Source organism: Lonchura striata, chromosome 15 (assembly GCF_050655825.1).
Source record: "Lonchura striata isolate lonStrDom1 chromosome 15, ASM5065582v1, whole genome shotgun sequence".
NCBI classification, from domain to species: Eukaryota; Metazoa; Chordata; class Aves; order Passeriformes; family Estrildidae; genus Lonchura; species Lonchura striata.
This window is the reverse complement of record NC_140717.1, coordinates 3,939,202-3,957,581: the sequence shown is the minus strand read 5'-3', so window position 1 is coordinate 3,957,581 and position 18,380 is coordinate 3,939,202. Positions and strand designations below refer to the sequence as shown.

The 18,380-nt window shown below is 54.7% G+C and overlaps 1 protein-coding gene across 13 annotated transcripts in view; it reads left to right on the top strand.

Moving 5' to 3' along the window:
* The window catches only part of OSBP2 (oxysterol binding protein 2), a 99,410-nt gene extending 81,124 nt beyond the window's left edge, over positions 1 to 18,286 (top strand). For 5 of the 13 annotated variants that reach the window (XM_085592934.1, XM_085592937.1, XM_085592940.1 and 2 more), the window contains 11 exons: positions 1,715 to 1,847; positions 3,347 to 3,413; positions 5,192 to 5,359; positions 8,488 to 8,733; positions 10,882 to 11,002; positions 11,884 to 11,987; positions 12,258 to 12,353; positions 12,697 to 12,881; positions 14,622 to 14,667; positions 14,821 to 15,041; positions 15,426 to 18,286. In XM_085592934.1, coding sequence (XP_085449060.1) covers positions 1,715 to 1,847; positions 3,347 to 3,413; positions 5,192 to 5,359; positions 8,488 to 8,733; positions 10,882 to 11,002; positions 11,884 to 11,987; positions 12,258 to 12,353; positions 12,697 to 12,881; positions 14,622 to 14,667; positions 14,821 to 15,041; positions 15,426 to 15,765 — 1,727 coding nt within the window. In that variant the 3' untranslated portion in view covers positions 15,766 to 18,286. The remainder of the gene's footprint in view (positions 1 to 1,714; positions 1,848 to 3,346; positions 3,414 to 5,191; positions 5,360 to 8,487; positions 8,734 to 10,881; positions 11,003 to 11,883; positions 11,988 to 12,257; positions 12,354 to 12,696; positions 12,882 to 14,621; positions 14,668 to 14,820; positions 15,042 to 15,425) is intronic. The other 8 variants (XM_085592935.1, XM_085592938.1, XM_021537299.3 and 5 more) reach the window with 6 other exon arrangements.
* Positions 18,287 to 18,380: the final 94 nt, after the last annotated feature.

Below are 18,380 nucleotides of genomic sequence, written 5' to 3'. Positions count from 1 at the left end.
GCGCCAGCGCGGGGCTCCTGGGGTGGGACGGGGCGGCTTGGGGGGTCCTGGGGTGGGACGGGGCGGCTTGGGGGGTCCTGGGGTGGGAAAGGGCTGCGCAGGGATCCTGGGGTGGGACAGGGCTGCTCAGGGGGTCCTGGGATGGGATAGGGCTGCTTGGGGGGTCCTGGGGTGGGATGGGGCTGCTCGGGGCTCCTGGGGTGGGACAGGGCTTCTTGGGGATCCTGGGGTGGGACAGGGCTGTTAGGAAATCCCTCTGATGGGACACATCTGCTCAGGGACCCCTGGGATGGCTCAGGGCTGTTGAGACACCTCTGGGATGGGTCTGGGCATTCTGCCTGGCTGCTCCCAGTGAGCTGCCAGCAATGGGAAGGATGCCCAAGGCAATGCCCTGTATCCCCGTGGTATCTTTTTAAATGGTTCTCATTGCACCATAATTATTCCTAATTGTCCTTGCTCAGGGACTTGGATATCCCCAAGACTCAGATGCAAGAGAGGGCTGTCCCCAGCTCACTCAAGCTATTCCAGGCTGTTTTGGGAGCTTTAACCCTTCCTGGTGGGCACATCTGCCTGTCCCCAGCTCACTCATGCTATTCCAGGCTGTTTTGGGAGCTTTAACCCTTCCTGGTGGGCACATCTGCCTGTCCCCAGCTCACTCATGCTATTCCAGGCTGTTTTGGGAGCTTTAACCCTTCCTGGTGGGCACATCTGCAGGTGCTGGAGGGCAGCTGTGGCACTGGGAAAAGGCTCAGGGTCCCCTGGCACTGCAGAGTTGGCTGCGTGGGGTGGCAGTGGAACAGCCAGGGCTCGTTTGCACTAAGGTCCAGCAGCTTTGCAGATTCCTGCCAAATGTCCTTCCCCCAGGGAAGCTTAGTTCCAGCCACAAAAACTGCTAATCGTGCTGGGTCTTACTTTTAAAGGAAATACAGACCCGAGGGAGAGAGCAGTGGCTGCTGGAGGTGGGGGGTGATGTTGGTCCAGGCACTGCTCTCGTTCCCCTGTGCCCTCAAGGGAGGTTCAGTTTGGATGTTGGGGAATATTTCTTCATGGAAAGGGCTGTTCAGGTGTGTCCCAAATTCCTGGAGGGATTTAACAGCGGCATGGATGTGACACCTGGGGACACGGGTTGGTGGTGGCCTTGGCAGGCCAGACCAGCCAAACAATCCTGAGGTGTAGCTGGGGAGAGCAGGGGGAAATCTCTGCAGGGACAGGCACAAACCCACCCGAGGTGGGAGAGTGGGAGTGGGGCAGGGATTGGGATTGTCTGGGATGGGGTGGGAGCAGGGAGGCTGCAGCGGGACTCCGCAGGCACCACAGCCATGGATCCCTCCCAGGAGCAATGTTTGGGAATGCGGGGCTGGGAAACCTCTCCAGCATCACCTGAAACACGGGATGTTTTTTTCCCTGCTTTAATCCAAACCGGATTTCCCAGCGGATGGGGTGGTGCTGGAGCTGAGCCACATCACACAGGGGTTGGGCACGCCCGTGTCACCCTCAGGCAGCCTGGGGACATTTTTGGGGGTTGCCCTTTGTGCCTGGGTTGGGGAGCAGGGCACATCCTGGTTTTAGGAGCTGGAAATCGGTCCAGCCTCCTCGGGGTGTAGAGCAGGATGCCCAGGGGGGCTCAGGGGCAAGGAGAGGACACAGTGGGGGCTCTGGGGACAGATCCTGCAGAGGGCTCTGGAGGGAACCAGCAGCACGGGATGTCTCACAGCCTCTGTGCCAGCAGGGAGTGTGCAGTCTGCCAAAGGAGAGGCCAGTGATGAAGATGAGGAGACGGAGTACTTCGATGCCATGGAGGATGCACCAGCTTTTATCACTGTAACTGCAGACCCCAAGCACCACAGGTACCACCCTCTGCCTGCCTGGGGATGCGGGGAGGGCTGGGAAGAGCTGGTTTTCCTGCAGCAGCCCCTCCCACGGGGTCACTCTGTGGCCATGTCCTCCAAAACTTCCCCAGCCTCTGTCCTGAGGTCCATCCTGCATCCGCTGCTCCTGAATTCCTGGAGTAAGGCTGAGGATGGTCCCCAGTTTAGTGAAGCAGGTGAGGAAGGGCAGGTGTCAGCTGGTGCTGTGGGAGAGCTGAGTCCTCTGCCCCTCACCTGATGGGAGCAGGGACTTGGAGGGAAATCCCTCAGAGTGCTGGGCAGAGGCAGGGAGCACCTTGCCTTGACAGAGCCATGGAATCATGGCATGGGTAGGGCTGGAAGGGCCCTTAAAGCTCCTCTCCTTCCACCCCCTGTCATGGGCACGGGCACCATCCACTATTCCAGATTGCTCCAAGCCCTATCAAGCCTGGCATTGCACACTGCCAGGGATCAGGCAGTTGTAGCTTCTGTGAGCACCCTGTGCCAGGGCCTCCCTACCCTCACAGGGAAGAATATTTCCCAATATCCCATTAAATCCTGCCCTCTGTCTGCTATCACCTGCTCTTGCTGCTCCATGGACATCTGGGCTGGAGAAACCTGTGGTCTGACCCATGGTCACATCACTGGGCTTGGTGACAAAAGCAGAACCTCTGTGCCCTCAGGGCTGCAGCTGAGAATCCCTTCCTGAGCATCCTATCCTTAGAATCTCCTCCTCACACCTGTGCCCAGCCTCTGTCACCCCTTTTCCTTCCTGGCATGTGGGAATCCAGAACTTCTCTCTGGCTGCCCTGGCAGGTCTGGGACCCTGGCAGGGGTCAGGAACCCCCCTGGACAGAGCCCCCAGAGACACTGGCTGTGATCTCTGTCCATGGAAAAGAGTTTGCAATCTTACAGGGTGAATTACAAGCTCTGAGTATTTGATATGAGTAATAATTAAGTGTGGCACAGGTGCAAAAGTAAAATTTTAAGTTTCTAGATTAGGGGTTCAAAGACAAGACAGAAGAAATTGGGTGTGCCTTGTCCTTTTTCTCCTTCTTCATGCCCTCCATGTCTCACTGTGGTGTTGGCATTTTTCTGTTGGTTCAGGCTGGGGACACACTGTCCAACGTAGGTGACAGATATTGGCACGTTCTTGTAAATCCAGCCCAGGGAGTTTCTGGTATTTAATGTTTGTCACATCCCACTGAGGGCAGAGCCCCACACGCTGCCCTGCAGGACAGAGCTGGGCAGGGCAGCAGAACATGTGAGAGATAAACAGAATAAACAACCTGGAAACCAGCACAGACCAATGATGGCTTCTGCTTTGGCAGCGGGGCAGACAGACAGAGACTTTCTGCAATCTCAGAACCATCAATAGCTCAGATTCCTTCCCGGCAGTGCCCTGGGGTGGTGCAGGGAGATGCTGTGGGTGGTGCTGCAGCAGCCCTGGCTGTCCCCTCCCTGCTCTGCCCTGTCCCAGCCTCTGTTCCTCCCCGCAGGCGTTCGGGCAGCAACCTGAGCGGGGCCAGCGAGGGCCACCCCGAGGACTGGAACCTGGAGGACAGCGTGAGTCCTGTGGGCTGGGTGGGAAGGGTGCTGCTGGTGGGCTGAAACCAGGGCACAGGAGATGGCTGTGAAGGGATCCTGAAACGTTTAAGGAATTTAGAGATTTTAGAGGAGCTAAGATTTTGGTTAGAGATAAGCCTTTCTAGAGTTAATGAAAATAAATGAGTAAGCCTTGATGAAGTTAGGAGTTAGTAGTTAACTAATAATTGATTGCTTGTCAGCACAATGTTTAGTTAGCTGGGTTTATAATGAAGAATACACAAACTGACAAATAGCTTTTAGGAACATCAGACAATTGTGGGGCTCCTCTGTTCTGAAACCAACTGAGGACAAGGAATGGGAGTTCTACCAAGAGTTCATTTGTCAGATTTGCATTGAAAGGGTAGAAAGGTCAGAACGAGGAAAACTTCATTGACTTCCTCATTTTCAGACCCCTCCCCATGAAAGGGACACCGACCCATTTCAAGGAACAAACCACGCATGTTTAATAGCTTTTGGAGTGATTAGCATACAAAGTGAGGGATGGGATGTACCAAAATTATGAAATCTATTTGTATTTTGGGTATTCAGTACTTGTATGGATAAAAAGACTCTGTAATCACCTGGAAGCTGCGGTGTGGATTTGGGAGCGATCCCACACACAATAAACACACACTTTCTAACTTTAAACTGTTAGAGAGTTTTTGTCCCTCGCAGTTGGATATTGGTGCTAGATCAATATCCATATTTTTTTAATAAATCAATCCTCCATCTGGCTCCAGATGCTCCATGGTGGTTCCTCTGTGAGTCACAGGTCAGCAGGCATCAGCATCCTGAACATCCTCCTGAGGGAAGCAGGAAGGTGTTGGGCTGTCGAACACTAGGTTGTGGGGTGGCTTTTGTGTGGTGGAAAAACTTTTCTTTTAACTTATGCTTTTAAAGAAAAGCTTAGCAGTTTTTTGTTGTTTGGTCTTATGGTTGTATATTGTAAGTTATCTGAAAGATTGTTTTTTTGGGCTGCTGTGGTTTGTTTAGTAGTTTTAGATAAAAGCACACACACTTTTGATATCTTTTTTGTTGTTTTCTTTTTTTTTTTTCCCTGCTCGTGGCTGTTGTTATTTTTTATATGGCATATTATGTGTTATATGTTTATATTTTTTTTTCAGTATTTACAACTTATATTAAATGGTTCTTTTTTATTTTAAATTAGTTTGTTAATGTTAATATTACTAAAAATATGGAGGTAAGGAAGAAGAAAGAGGAAGCATAGGACTGGCTAAAATTTCTTTATCTTAAAATTTTTGACTTTTATGTATAAAATTAAAACCCCCCTGTATAAGTATTAAAACCCCCCTGTATAGCACTAAAAAATTCTTTCCTCTACTTTGTAACTACTTTTATTATAATATTTAAATTTTTGTGACTTTTTGTTTTTCTTGTAAGGTTGGTAAATTATTCTATGGTTCAAAGTTAAAATTACAGTTGTTTTTAGCTGCTTGTTAGGGTCTTAAATGCTTCTGATTGGGGCCTGGAACTTGTAAAAATGTCTGAGGGACATTTTGAGTTCCCACACATGGTGGTTCCTCTGTGAGTCACAGGTCAGCAGGCATCAGCATCCTGCACATCCTCCTGAGGGCAGCAGGAAGGTGCTGGGGGACAGTTGTACCTGCATTTCCCTGGAGAACAGGCTTCCAGCAATGCTCCTCAGGTCTCTCCTGAGCTGGGGTTGCTGTTCCTGGGACATGCTGGGTCTGGCTTGGGTCCAGCTTAAACCTGAGTTCCTTCTGCTGCTTCCACAGGTCTTTGAGAGCTCAAATCAAAGCAGCTACAATGAGTCCACAGGCAAAGATCTCCTGCCAAGGAAGAGGAGAAGGACTCGCATTCCTGACAAACCCAACTACAGCCTTAACCTCTGGAGCATCATGAAGAACTGCATTGGCAAAGAGCTCTCCAAGATCCCCATGCCCGTGAGTCCGAGTGTCCTTGGCACCAGGGCTGGCACAGGGGGTGAATTTGGGCAGCCCTTGGCTGTGCAGAGGGTTTGGATTAAAGCTTGGGATGGTCCTGCCAGTGCTGTGGTGGCACAGCAGCCCCAAGCAGGGACAGGAGATTGTCACCAGGGACTGGAGTTTGTGCTGGCAACTGCTGCATGCTTACCATGGAATTGTGGAATGGTTTGGGTGGGATGGGATCCTGTGCCACCCCCATGGGCACTGTCCCAGGGTGCTCCAAACCCCATCCAACCTGGCCTTGGGCACTGCCAGGGATCCAGGGGCAGCCACAGCTGCTCTGGGCACCCTGTGCCAGGGCCTGCCCACCCTCACAGGGAACAATTCCCAATTCCCAATATCCCATCCATCCCTGCCCTCTGGCAATGGGAAGCCATTCCCTGTGTCCTGTCCCTCCATCCCTTGTCCCCAGTCCCTCTCCAGCTCTCCTGGAGCCCCTTTAGGCCCTGGAAGGGCTCTGAGCTCTCCCTGGAGCCTTCTCCTCTCCAGGTGAGCACCCCTAGCTCTCCCAGCCTGGCTGCAGCCCTGGGAGCATCTCTGTGGCCTCTTCTGGACTTGCTCCAGCACATCCGTGTTCCTGGGCAAGCTGGAGCAGAAGGGGCCATTGCCTGAGTGTCCTCTGCATATGCAGCTCTTGCAGAGGCATGGAGGGAAGCAGGACACTGTGAATCCCTGGGGATTCATGGAGAAGGGACCCTGGTGCTGGTGATGTTTCCCCCACTGTGAGCCAGGACAGGACACTCAGGGCTCAGCCCCACCTGCACCAACCACGGCAGGGCTGGATTCCTCCCCAGGGGCTCAGAGAGCCTCTTTTTCCTTACAGAGAGCAGCTTTTTGGTTGAGGAGATGCAGGGGCAGGTTTTGGGTGCTGCTGGTTCAGTCCTGGGGGCAAAGGCTGCCTGTGATGGCCAGAAAGGTTTTGCTGAGGGCTCTGTGTGGAACAGCCCCAAAATGGGCTGCACAGAGCCACATTCATGGTCCATCCTCTGTTGGGTAAAGAGCAGGGAGTACATTCCAGAGGCTGGGATGCTGAATTGTTGTGTTCTGTCTCTTCAGAGTCTGAGTGAGAGCTCAGAGCCCTGGCTGAGAGTGATGAGCTGTCACTTCCTTGTGCTATTTCCAGCTGGGATGGACAGCCCAGCACCATCCAGTTCTGCAGCAGCAGCAGAGCAGGGCGTGATGGGCACAGGAATAAGATCAGGATGTGAAATCCCTGGAGAGAGAAATTCATACTTCTCTTATCAGTCAAATCATCCTGGGAGCTGCTGGAGTCCAAACCTGAGGGCAGTGTGGAAGAGAGGAGGTTGAGATGAAATATAAGAAAAAATTGTTCTCCATGAGGGTCTGAGGCCCTGGCACAGGTGCCCAGAGCAGCTGTGGCTGCCCCGGGATCCCTGGCAGTGCCCAAGGCCAGGCTGGACAGGGCTTGGAGCAGCCTGGGACAGTGGAAGGTGTCCCTGCCCATGGCAGGAGTGGGACTGGATGGGCTTGAAGGTCCTTTCCAGCCCAAAATATTCTGGGATTCTGTGAAACCTTGAACAATCCCACAGTCACTTTGAAATGAGAAGAAAGATCCTGCCAGAGATGCACCAGGATTCACCCCACAAGCTCAGCTGCATATGGGCATTCTTTGGGGAGATTCCTGATGAGTTAAGACTATTTTTGAGTTTCTCTGAGGTCTTCTGAGATCCATCCCCTTCCTGGGGATGTGATGGACTGACAAACCTCTTGTGCAAATAGCTGCTTGATTCTCCCTCTGAATGAACAAACCTGCAGCACTGAAAAGGAGGAAAACAGTTGCAGGAATTTGGAATTTGGGTGGATTCATCTTCTTCCCCCATGAAAGGGTTTTGCTCTCTGTTGCCTGAGCAGTGCTGAGGATGCAGCTGCTGGCTTTGTTCTCTGCATCCCTCCCAAGAGAATTATCCCAAGTGATTTGCTCTTTATGTGGATTTGATGCTGCTCTTTCTCCCCAGCTCCCTCTTTCTCTGATGCTGTTAAGATCCCTGCCACTTGCAGGCTAAATCCCTGAGTAGAAAATCTAAAAAAAGCTAAATCCTGGAATCTGGAGTTTGTTTTTTCTACTATGAAATATTTAACTTGGCGTACATAAAGTGGTTTTTCAGCCATCTGCTCCTCTTAAAATATATTTCTTTGTTTTGAACTGAAGCTAAGAAGGCAGAAGACCTTTTGTGGCTCTGTCTTGCTTTCAATTATTTTTTTAATTTCAGTATTTTCAGATTGAAAAATAGGGGTGTTGTCATGGGGCTGGAGTCCCAGGAGCAGGGATACCCCAAAATGGGGCTTTTCCAGGTCTTCTGGGCAGCTAGGTCACCTGGCACACAGGGGTGGAGGTGATGAGGGCAGGCTGGGGAGCAGCACGCCCCTGTCCTGTGGCTGGGAGGGGGCTGATCTCATTGTTGAGGCTCATTTTGGGCTCAGGGTGATAGTAAAAGGGTTTTAAAATCACGGGGATTTAGGGTTAACAGGAAAATAAGCTTAATAGGCCCTGGAAAAAATAAATAAAATAAATACCTTAAGCACATTAAGAACTTGTGCTTGCTAGAACTGCACCTGTGTAGATAGTACATGATAAATGATATAATTGTTAGATGTGATGATTGTTTAGTAATTAAATATAATTACTGTTTAATCATAAGAATAATCATGAGAAACTGTGGTCAGGGACCTAAGAAAGATCACGAGAAACTCACGTCAATGTATACAATAGAACAATATAAGTTTAATAATTAATATGTAAGTTATATAATGATAGAATATAAAATACGTTCAGCTCGAAAGCTGTGTCGGAGTCAGATTTGGGGCTGTACCCCTGATCCCAGAGCTCTCAATAAAAGCACCTGCAGATAATCATATCCTGTGATTCTGTGTGCTCCTGAACGCTAACAGGGGTGATAACCTGGGCTGATCCCTGATGATCCCACAGGGCTGTTGGCTCCCCCACACCCCTAACCTCAGCTCTGCCTGGCGCAGAGCAGGGAGCAGAGCACATATTCCCTTTCCTTTGGGCTTGGTGGTGCCTCCTGGGGGTCTCTCCTGCTTAACCCCGCCGTGTTCCCCTGCAGGTAAACTTCAACGAGCCCCTGTCCATGCTGCAGCGGCTCACGGAGGACCTGGAGTACCACGAGCTGCTGGACAAGGCAGTGAAGTGTGAGAGCTCCACGGAGCAGATGTGCTTTGTGGCCGCCTTCTCCGTGTCCTCCTACTCCACCACTGTCCACCGCACTGCAAAGCCATTCAACCCCCTCCTGGGGGAGACCTTCGAGCTGGACCGCCTGGAGGAGCTGGGCTTCCGATCCCTCTGCGAGCAGGTGAGCCTGGGGCTGCCATCCTGCTGGGGGCAGCCAGCAGCACCTCCCTCAGCCTTGCGTGGGCTCCTCTCCCAGAAACGGCACGGGGACAAGGTGGTTGGTGGAGTCCCCACTCCTGGGGTGTCCAGGGAAGGACTGGATGTGGCACTCAGTGCTCTGAGCTGGGTGACAAGGTAGGGATGGGTCACAGGTTCGGCTGGATTGGCTTGGCCTTTTGTCCCCAGGTTTGGAGCAGTTGCTGCAGTGGTGCCAGGCTCTGCCACCAGCTCCTTGCAGGACACGCAGGGGTGGACAAAGCCTTCCCTGGCAGTGGGTGCCCAAACTTGTCAGACACCTGTGGAGCTCTGGCTTCAGGCAGGATGGCACCTCCTGTCAAATCCCATCCCATCCCATCCCATCCCATCCCATCCCATCCCATCCCATCCCATCCCATCCCATCCCATCCCATCCCATCCCATCCCATCCCATCCCATCCCATCCCATCCCATCTGGCCGTGCTGAACAGGCTCTGTGGTATCTCCTGGAAGTGTGACCCAAGGAAGGTCCTGCAGTAGATAATCCCCAGAATTCCTGTCTCTGCTGTCCCTGCACACCCCAGCACTGTGGGCCCAGTGTCACCCAGCTCTGCCTGTCCCCAGTTTGTCCATCCCAGCCTGGGAGCCATCCCAGTGCCCGTGGCTGCAGTGAGGTGGGACACTGCCAGTAACAACCTGAGCCCTGGCCTGCCTGCCAGGGTCAGAGGTGGCTTCAAGCCTCAGCCACCCCAGCAGTGTGTCACAGGGCTGTCACAGAGCTCAGGTTGTCCCACCTCAGCAGTGTCACACCTTCACCTCCCCTTGCCTGGCAGCAATTCCTGGCCTGTCACCTGGTTTAGCCTGGAAGTGGATGATTCCTGGCCAGGATCCATCCCTTAGCCAGCTGCCACCCTCACTTTCCTGGGGTACAGTTGGAAGTCCTGGGTGGATTTCTCAGCCTCATCCCAGCTGTGGTGCCAAGCCCAGGTGTCCCCCCTGGTACCTCTGACCACATCTCTCCCAGTCCTGCCTGTCCAGTACTGCTGGACACCCCTGACTGCATCATCCCCAAACTTTGCCATCCCTGTTCTCATTCTTTCACTCCCATTTTCACCACACTTCTTCCTCCATCCCCGTTCCCTCCCAAATAAATAACCTGCCTGAAATTGCTTTCTCTGGTTGGTCCCAGTTTTGCACACAGATTTGATATTCCTGACCAATTCCAGCCTCCTTTCCCACTGCTCTGAATTTTCCTTGGTGCTGCCTGTGCTGCCCCAGCCCACCACCTTGCCCAGCCAAGCAGTGATAATCCAGTGCCTGAAATCCAGTTATCCAAATAGGATTTCCTGCTGCTGGTGCCTGGGATTTACTGGCGAGGCCCTGGCCCTGCCCGTGTGTGTAATCCTGAGCTCGGGGTGCTCAGCTGTAATTACAGCAGGGAAATCATCCCAGAGCTCTGGGGATCCGTGGGTGCCCGTGCCAGGCTGTGCCACCAGCTGAGAGCCTGCTGAGGACAGGTCCCTCCCTCTGCCTGGGATATTCCTGCTCCTACCTTGGTTTTGGGCAGCTTTTTTTCCAGGCAGGGCGATGTGAGCACCATCCTCTAACAAGTCTCTGTCAGGATTTGGGGTGCTGTGTCCCCTTTTCCAGCACGGTGTGTGTGTGAGGGGAAAGCCAAAGCTTTGCTGTGTGTTCTGGACAACTTGTGGCCCTGTGTCCTCTGGGATTTCCCAGGTGCTGTTGTACTGGGATTACTGGGGTGCCAGCACATCCATGTTCCTCAGCCAGGATCCCAGGAAAGCAGGGCCAAGTCCTGGGGTCAGGGAAGAGCAGCCTCTCACAGCAGTGGTTGCTCAAGTGAAGATCTCATGGATCATGCTTTGAAATGAGCCTGAGCAAATCCTGGCAGGGTCCTGGTGTGACTTCCTTTGCTGCCAGGGCACCTCATGGGGGTCCCCCTGACGCCCAGGAGGAGATTGTGGTGTCCAGGAGCATCCTTAGTGCCAACGCTGATGTGGTGCCCAGGGCCTGGAGCATCCGTAGTGCTGAGCTGCTGTGGGGCTGTCCCCTCCCCGAGCACTCAGCCTGCCTCTCTGGTGGCCGTGTCCTCACGGGCTGTGTGTCCTGTCCCCAGGTGAGCCACCACCCCCCGGCAGCCGCCCACCACGTGTACTCCAGGCGAGGGTGGACGTTGTGGCAGGAGATCACCATCGCCAGCAAGTTCAGGGGCAAATACCTCTCCATCATGCCACTGGGTAGGTGATGATTCTGGAATTCCTTGGGATTGACTGGCCTTGCACTGCTCATGCAAAACCCAGCAGTGAAAGAAAGTGCTTCCTTAGCCTTTGGCAATTCCTTAGGCTCACCTGGGGCTGTGGGAATCCCCTGGGCTCACCTGGGGTTGTGGGAACCCCCTGGACTCACCTGGGGCTCAGAGAATCCCCTGGGCTCACCTGGGGCTCTGGGAATCCCCTGGGTTCACCTGGGGCTGTGGGAATCCCCTGGGCTCACCTGGGGCTCAGGGAATCCCCTGGGCTCACCTGGGACTCAGAGAATCCCCTGGGCTCACCTGGGCTCAGCGAGTTCTACCCCAGGCAATGAAGGAGTCCAGGTTTGTGCTCCTGATCCAACAATCCAACAATAACATGTCTGCCCTGGAAGTGGAAATGATGCCAGCTGCAAAGGCACCTTTGCTTTGGAAGTACCCTGCTTGCCCTGGAATTGATTTCTCCTTCCATGATATTTAAAATAAACTTGCTGCCTGTTTTAACCCTCTCCCTGCCAGTCAAGTGCAATAAGCTGTCTCCTTCCAGCCTTTCATTTTCCTTTTGCCTGTCCCTGGGCTGGGCAGCATTCCCAGGGTGGTGCCAGTGCCTGGATCAACCAGGCAGCACATTTCTGACCTGCTTGTAGAGTGAGTACTTCTGGCAGAGAGCAGAGGGCCTGGCAGGACTTTTCCCTCCCTTCCTGGAGCAGCCAGGGAGGGGTGAATCCAGAGCCAGACCTGGCTGTGGGGGATGCAGGGAGAGAGAAGTGGAAATGATGCCAGCTGCAAAGGATGCCCTGAGGATGGGCACAGTGCTGGCTTGTTGGTGGGCTCTGGGGAACATTCCTCAGGTCATTCCTGTCTCCACAGGCGCCATCCACCTGGAGTTCCACTCCAGTGGGAATCACTATGTCTGGAGGAAAGTCACCTCCACGGTGCACAACATCATCGTGGGCAAGCTCTGGATCGACCAGGTGGGTGAGGGCACAGTTCTGCCTGGGTCTGGGGGGCTGGAGGAGCATTGCCCTCCTGGGGCAGCTGCTCCTGCCACGATGGGAAGCTGTGCTGGGATGGGAAAGGCTTCCTGGAGCCTTCCCTGGCTCTCCCCGAGGCCAGCAGGTGCTGGGGGTGGCTGGTGTGGGGGGCAGCCACTGGTGCTGCTGTGCCCAGTGGGGATTGGTACCTGCACTACAACTAACACCTCCTCTGTCTCTCCCTGCTGTGGTTCTGTGTCTTTTATCCAGTCTGGTGAAATAGAGATTGTTAACCATAAGTCCAAAGATAAATGCCAGCTGAAATTTACCCCCTACAGCTACTTCTCCAGGGATGTCCCCCGCAAGGTGAGTATCCAGCAGGGACTCTGCTCCTTCAGGGGTCACACCTGGCTCTTCCAGGCTCCCTGTACCACTGGCATGAGCCCCAGCATGGGGCTGAGGGGCTGGCCAGGCACCCCTAACGTGGGTCACCAGGGAGGGCTGGGTGGCACCTCCATGTCCCCTGGTTTGGCTCTGAGGTGCTGGAGCTGCAGCACCGACACCTGGGAGGGCTTTGGTGGGTTGGACACCCACCTGCAAGGTCAGAGCTGTCCCAGGAGGCACAGCACCACGTCCAGCTGGGCACCTGGAGGCTGTGGTGTCCCTCTGGGCATTCCCACGCGCCACCAGAGCCGTGTCCCCCTGCCAGGTGACAGGGGTGGTGAGCGACGCCGACGGCAAAGCCCACTACGTCATGTCCGGCACGTGGGATGAGAAGATGGAGTGCTCCAAGATCCTCCACAGCAGCCACGGCAGCACCAGCACCGAGGGCAAGCAGAAAACTGTCTACCAGACCCTGTCCCCAAAGGTCCTGTGGAGGAAGTACCCGCTCCCGTGAGTGCCCTGGGGCGGGATGGCACAGCAGGATCGGGGTGGGGATGGCATTTCCCAGAGCCTTGTGGAATGGGAGGCTCCTGTGCTCAGGCCTGAGGACATGTGGGGCTGAGTGGGTCCCTGGAAGGGGAAGGTGGCTGTGAGGACTCCTGTGCCCAGGCCTGAGGACATGTGGGGCTGAGTGGGTCCCTGGAAGGGGAAGGTGGCTGTGAGGACTCTTGTGGATGGGTTTGTGGGGGCTGGTTGGGTTTTTGGGGCAGTGGGCTCTGGAAGGGAGGGGCTGTTGGCCACTTTGCCTTGCTGGTCATCATGTCCCTGGCCATCGTGTCCCCCCAGTCACTTTGTCCCCCTGGAGACCAGTCCTCCCTTGGCCCTTGTGACCACGGCAGGGCTGGGCTCAAATCAGCCCCTGAGCCCTGGGAGCACCAGCAGACAGTTCCTGCTTTGGGGATGTTCTGTTGGGATGGGGACTCCACCACTGCCCTGGGCAGCCTGTTCCAGTGCCTGACCATCCTTTCCAGGAAGGAATTTCCCCTAATATCCAGTCTAAAACTGCTGTGCTGCAACATGAGGCCGTTTCCTCTCATCCCATCCTTGTTCCCTGGGAGCAGAGCCTGACCCACCCTGGCTGTCCCCTCCTGTCAGGGAGTTGTGCAGAGCCAGAGCCATCACACACACCTGTCAGCAGCTCAGTCCCTTTTCCAGCCACACACATCCCATGGGAAACATTCCATGCTGCCCAAATTCGCAAAGAGCCAATCTGCATTTATCCACAGGGAGGTTTTATTGAGGAACCGAGGCTTTTAGGAGAAGAATTTGTTGGGAAAACCACCCTTGTGGCTGTAGGCAGACTGGGATCACTGTCTGCAGCTTAGAAGGTCCCCCTGAGCCTCCTTTTCTCCAGGCTGAGCCCCTTCCCAGCTCCCTCAGCCTCTCCTGGGGCTCCAGCCCCTTCCCAGCTCCCTCAGCCTCTCCTGGGGCTCCAGCCCCTTCCCAGCTCCGTTCCCTGCCCTGGACACGCTCCAGCCCCTCCAGTACTGTCGGAACTCAAAATGTCCCTCAGACATTTCTGGATGTTCCGGGTCCAGGTCAGAAGCATTTGAGACCCTGGCAGGCAGCTGCAAACAGCTGTGATTTTGGGTTTGAGCCATGGAATGATTTACCAACCTTGCAGGAGGAACCAGAAGTCACAAAAGTTTAGATATTAGAGTAGAAGTCGTCACAAAGTAAAGGGAAGAATTTTTGAGTGCTGTACAGGGGGGTTTTGGTTTTGTACATGGGGGTTGGAGGGTTTAAGATGGATTTGGGATTTGGGCCTGCCCTGTCCTCCCTCTTTCTTCTTCCTCACCTCCATGTTCTTGGTGATGTTGGCACTCCCAGATTGGTTTAGAGTAGAAAGGCACCATTTAATATAGGTAATAGGCATTGGGAAAAACTGTAAACATGTAACATGTAATGTACCATATAAAAGATAGAAAAACACCATTTAATATGGGTAATAGGCATTGGGGAAAAACTGCAAACATGCAACACGTAATGTACCAAATAAAAGACAGCAGCAGCCCTGGGCGGGAGAGAAGAAGCAGTCGGGGTCAGGGAGGATGTCAGGGTGTGTGTGTGCCTCTGCCTGAGCTGTGAGCAAACCACAGCAGCCCGAGGAGAAAATCTTTTAGATAACTTGCAATAAACTGCCTTGAGACCGGACAGCAAAGACTGCTGAGCTATATTTTGAAAGCACAGGTTGGAGGAGAGACTTTTCCACCACACGGAGCCACCCCTGACCCAGGTGAGCGCTGGCACAGGTCTCTCTGTCAGGGGGGTCCCAGCGCTGCCCCAGCTCTGGAGGTGCCCCAGCAGTGCAGCTCATGGATCAGTGGGTGCTGGGGGCTGTGCCTGAGTTGTCCCCCAGCCCCACCCTGAGCAGGCTCTCTGCATGCAGGGAGAATGCCGAGAACATGTATTTCTTCTCGGAGCTGGCGCTGACGCTGAACGAGCCCGAGGAGCGCGTGGCGCCCACGGACAGCCGGCTGCGCCCCGACCAGCGGCTGATGGAGAGCGGCCGCTGGGACGAGGCCAACGTGGAGAAGCAGAGGCTGGAGGAGAAGCAGAGAGCCGTGCGCCGCCGCAGGGAGGCCGAGGCCGTGGAGGCCCTGGAGGAAGGTGAGGAGGAGCGTGGGGCCGGTTCAGGGTGCAGGGGTTGCACTGCCTGTGCTGCCCGTGGTTGTGGACACACCCTGCAAGGGGAGGGTGGCTCTGGGGCACCCTTGTGGGGGCTGGTTGGGTTTTTGGGGCGGTGGGTTCTGGAAGGGAGGGGCTGTTGGCCGCTTTGCCTTGCTGGTCATCATGTCCCTGGCCATCGTGTCCCACCAGTCACTGTCTCCCTGGAGACCAGTCCTCCCTTGGTCCTCGTGACCACAGCAGGGCTGGGCTCAGACCAGCCCCTGAGCCCTGGGAGCACCAGCAGCCAGTCCCTGCTCTTCTGGGAGCTGTGGGTTGGGGGTTGCAGGCACAGAAGCCCCCCTGACCCCCGTTCTGCCCGGCCAGGGAAGGACTACGAGGGGTACATCCCGCTGTGGTTCGAGCGCAAGGTGGACGCCGTCACCGGGGAGCTGATCTGCGTCTACAAGGGCGGCTACTGGGAGGCCAAGGACAAGCAGGACTGGAGCGTGTGCCCCGACATCTTCTGAGCCCCCCAGAGCTCCAGGGCCACCCCTGGGACAGCGGCACAGCCCGAGGGACAGCGAGGACACACTGGCAGCGTCCCGCCGGGCCGACAGAGTCAATACCTGCAGAGATCCAAACAGGGATTCCAAACCTATTTTTTTATGCACTAATAAATAGCATCATTTTTTTTTTTTTTTTAAAAAGATGGCTTTTCCAGTGACTGCTTAGGAGTGAGGACACGTGGAGCCGGGTTGGGTTTAGGATTTCATTGCTGTCAGGAGTTGCTGCCTATGTCCTCCAGCGCCTTGGCTCCGGTGGCCGAGACGTCGACTTCCAAAGATGCCCAGGGTGTGGGAATGCCGTGCTTGTGTGAGCTCTTCTCTTTGCCATTTTTTTTCTTCTTTTGGGACCCCATTTCTCTGTGGACTTTATGGAATTATTTTTTTAAAAAACAAATCCTGCTCCTGGTTCAGGTTTCATTCAAAGACAGACACAAACAACTCCGCTTGGAAAACTGTCCCCAGGAGCTGTGGCACATGATCCCAGAGGCTCTTGGTGGTTCCACAGTGCACAGTCATCCCAGTAACACTAAGTAGGATATTTCAGCTGGTGACTTTGTGGTTTTTGACCTGGTTTTTGTTTTTTCCAAGAGCGTCGGAGGTGCTTCCCCACAGTCTGATGTGTTCAGGCAAAGCTTGAGCCTGTCTTTATTGTGTGGGAGTGCATTGAGTGAAGTTTGCTTTGGTTTTCCTGCAACCACATCCGAAGGGGGAAATGGCCTCAGCGAGGCTGGGAATGCCAGGCCGATGCAGTGAAGAGTTTTTGTCCCAGTGATGCTCCTGGCTCCGTGTCCCTGCTCTGTCTCCCTGCACATGAGGGCTGGATCTCAATTCCAGCTTTTCCATCAGTGTCTCCCTGCTGAGCTGTGCCTGAGGCTGGGTGGGAGAGGAGGGAAGAGCTGCCATGGGGAGAGGAGGGGAGAGGTGCTGTGATGCTGCTGGGATGGAGCCTTGGTCCTGCATTTCAGCCAGACAGGCCTGGCCACGGGCTGAGGCTGGAGGGTCTCTGCATCCCAGCAGCCGCTCCCAGCTCCTGTTCCTCCCCTCCCTCATCCTGGGCTCTCCCTGCAGCAGCTCCAGTTTATCAGGGCTGGGAACCCCTCGCCCCCCTCACCCCTCCTGGGTGCCATCTCCCTGCCTGGCCCTGGATGCACTGGGAGGAGCGGAGCGAGCACTGCTGGTGACAGGTGAGGACTGGGAGCACCGAGGGGAAGCAGGAGGTGGCAGCATCCCAAAGATGGGATCTGCTGGGCCAGGAAGCAGCAGGAACACCTGGAGACCTGCCCTGGCCCTGCTGGATCCCATTTTTGCTGTCTCCTTCTCTGGCTCTCCATCATGTCACACTGACGCTGCCTCCGGGGCCACCCTGAGCCCGGCCCGTCACACCCACGTGAAGTTAATTAGCAATAACGAACCTGAGGCAATGGTAACTGGAATATCCAGGCTTGCACACGGGACACTTATGCAATCAGGGTCCTCATCCATCAGTCTCCTCCTGATCAGCTTCCAGCACTTCCATCCCTGGGATCCCCACGGTGTACAGTCCCCACGGCCCTGACGGCGTCACCGTGCTGTGGGCAGCCCCCACTGCTCTCAGTGCACCCTTTAATCTTATTTATTTGCTTCTAATTTATACATATATATATATATATAAATATATATAAAATTATTTTGCTTAAATTTCTATGGTACACAAAAGATGAAAAATGATGAAGACAGAAGTGTCTGTCTGAGTTTTTACAGCACGAGTACGATTCCCCTCGGCTCATCCCTGAGCTTGTGGTGACGGAATGATTCCCATGGCAGGGAAGCAATGGTTTGCTCCAAAGCTGGATCCTGTAGCATGGAAAAGGTGTTCCAGAGACATTCCCATCTGAAAACAGTGGGTTGGGGTTAGAGGAGCGGCACTAGGGATTCCTGCGGGTGGGATGCTCCAAGCTGCTTCCCAGTGTCCCGAGAGTTGCAGCAGCTGCTCTGGAATGTTCACTCCTTCCTGGAGCTTTGCCCTGGCTCGGGAAAGCTGATGTGAAATGCTGCAGCCTGGGATTCGGCCGGTGAGAGCTGCCCGTGTGTCCTGCCCGGGAGAGGGAGGATGTCCCCGCTGGTCCCTGGTGCCCCGAAGTGTCCCGGGGGATTTGTCCCCCTCGAGGCCTGAGCCGGGCCCGCAGGACGGCTGGAATGGAGCTTTCAGAATGCCTTATTTGCCTTTTTGCTGTGTCAATGCAAGCGCCACCCGGGAGCTGGGGGCAGGAGAAGCTCCAGCACAGGCTGGGCCGGGCTGGGCCGGGCTGTTCCCGGGCGGAGCAGAGCAGGGAGCGGGATCTGCTCCCCAGTGCTGGCACCGAGGGGTCCCTCTGCTGTGCCCCATCGCCTCCTCCATCTGGGAACCCCCTTCACAGACCTGCACAGCTCCACGGAGCCTGGGGGAGCACGAGGAGCACCCCAACCCAGAAATCCCCCGGATTTTAGGCTAATGGAAAAAATTGCTCCATCTTCCAGAAGTCATCAGCAGCACTTAGCCAGAGCACCATCTCCTGGTCCTTCTGTTCCTCCTCGAGGATTTTAATGTCATTCCACTGTAAATGCTGTTGAATGTACTTTCTTTTTGAACAATAATACATTGTGAGTGATCCCTCTTCTCCTACACGGAAATAAAACTTGGATTCGGGAGTTTTAAAAGCCGTGGTGCTGAGATGGTCACTGGCTCCCCAGGGCTGCAGGTCCTGGAGGAGCTCTGGGTGTGGGAGGAGACACGGACACGGGGTGGAGGACAGGG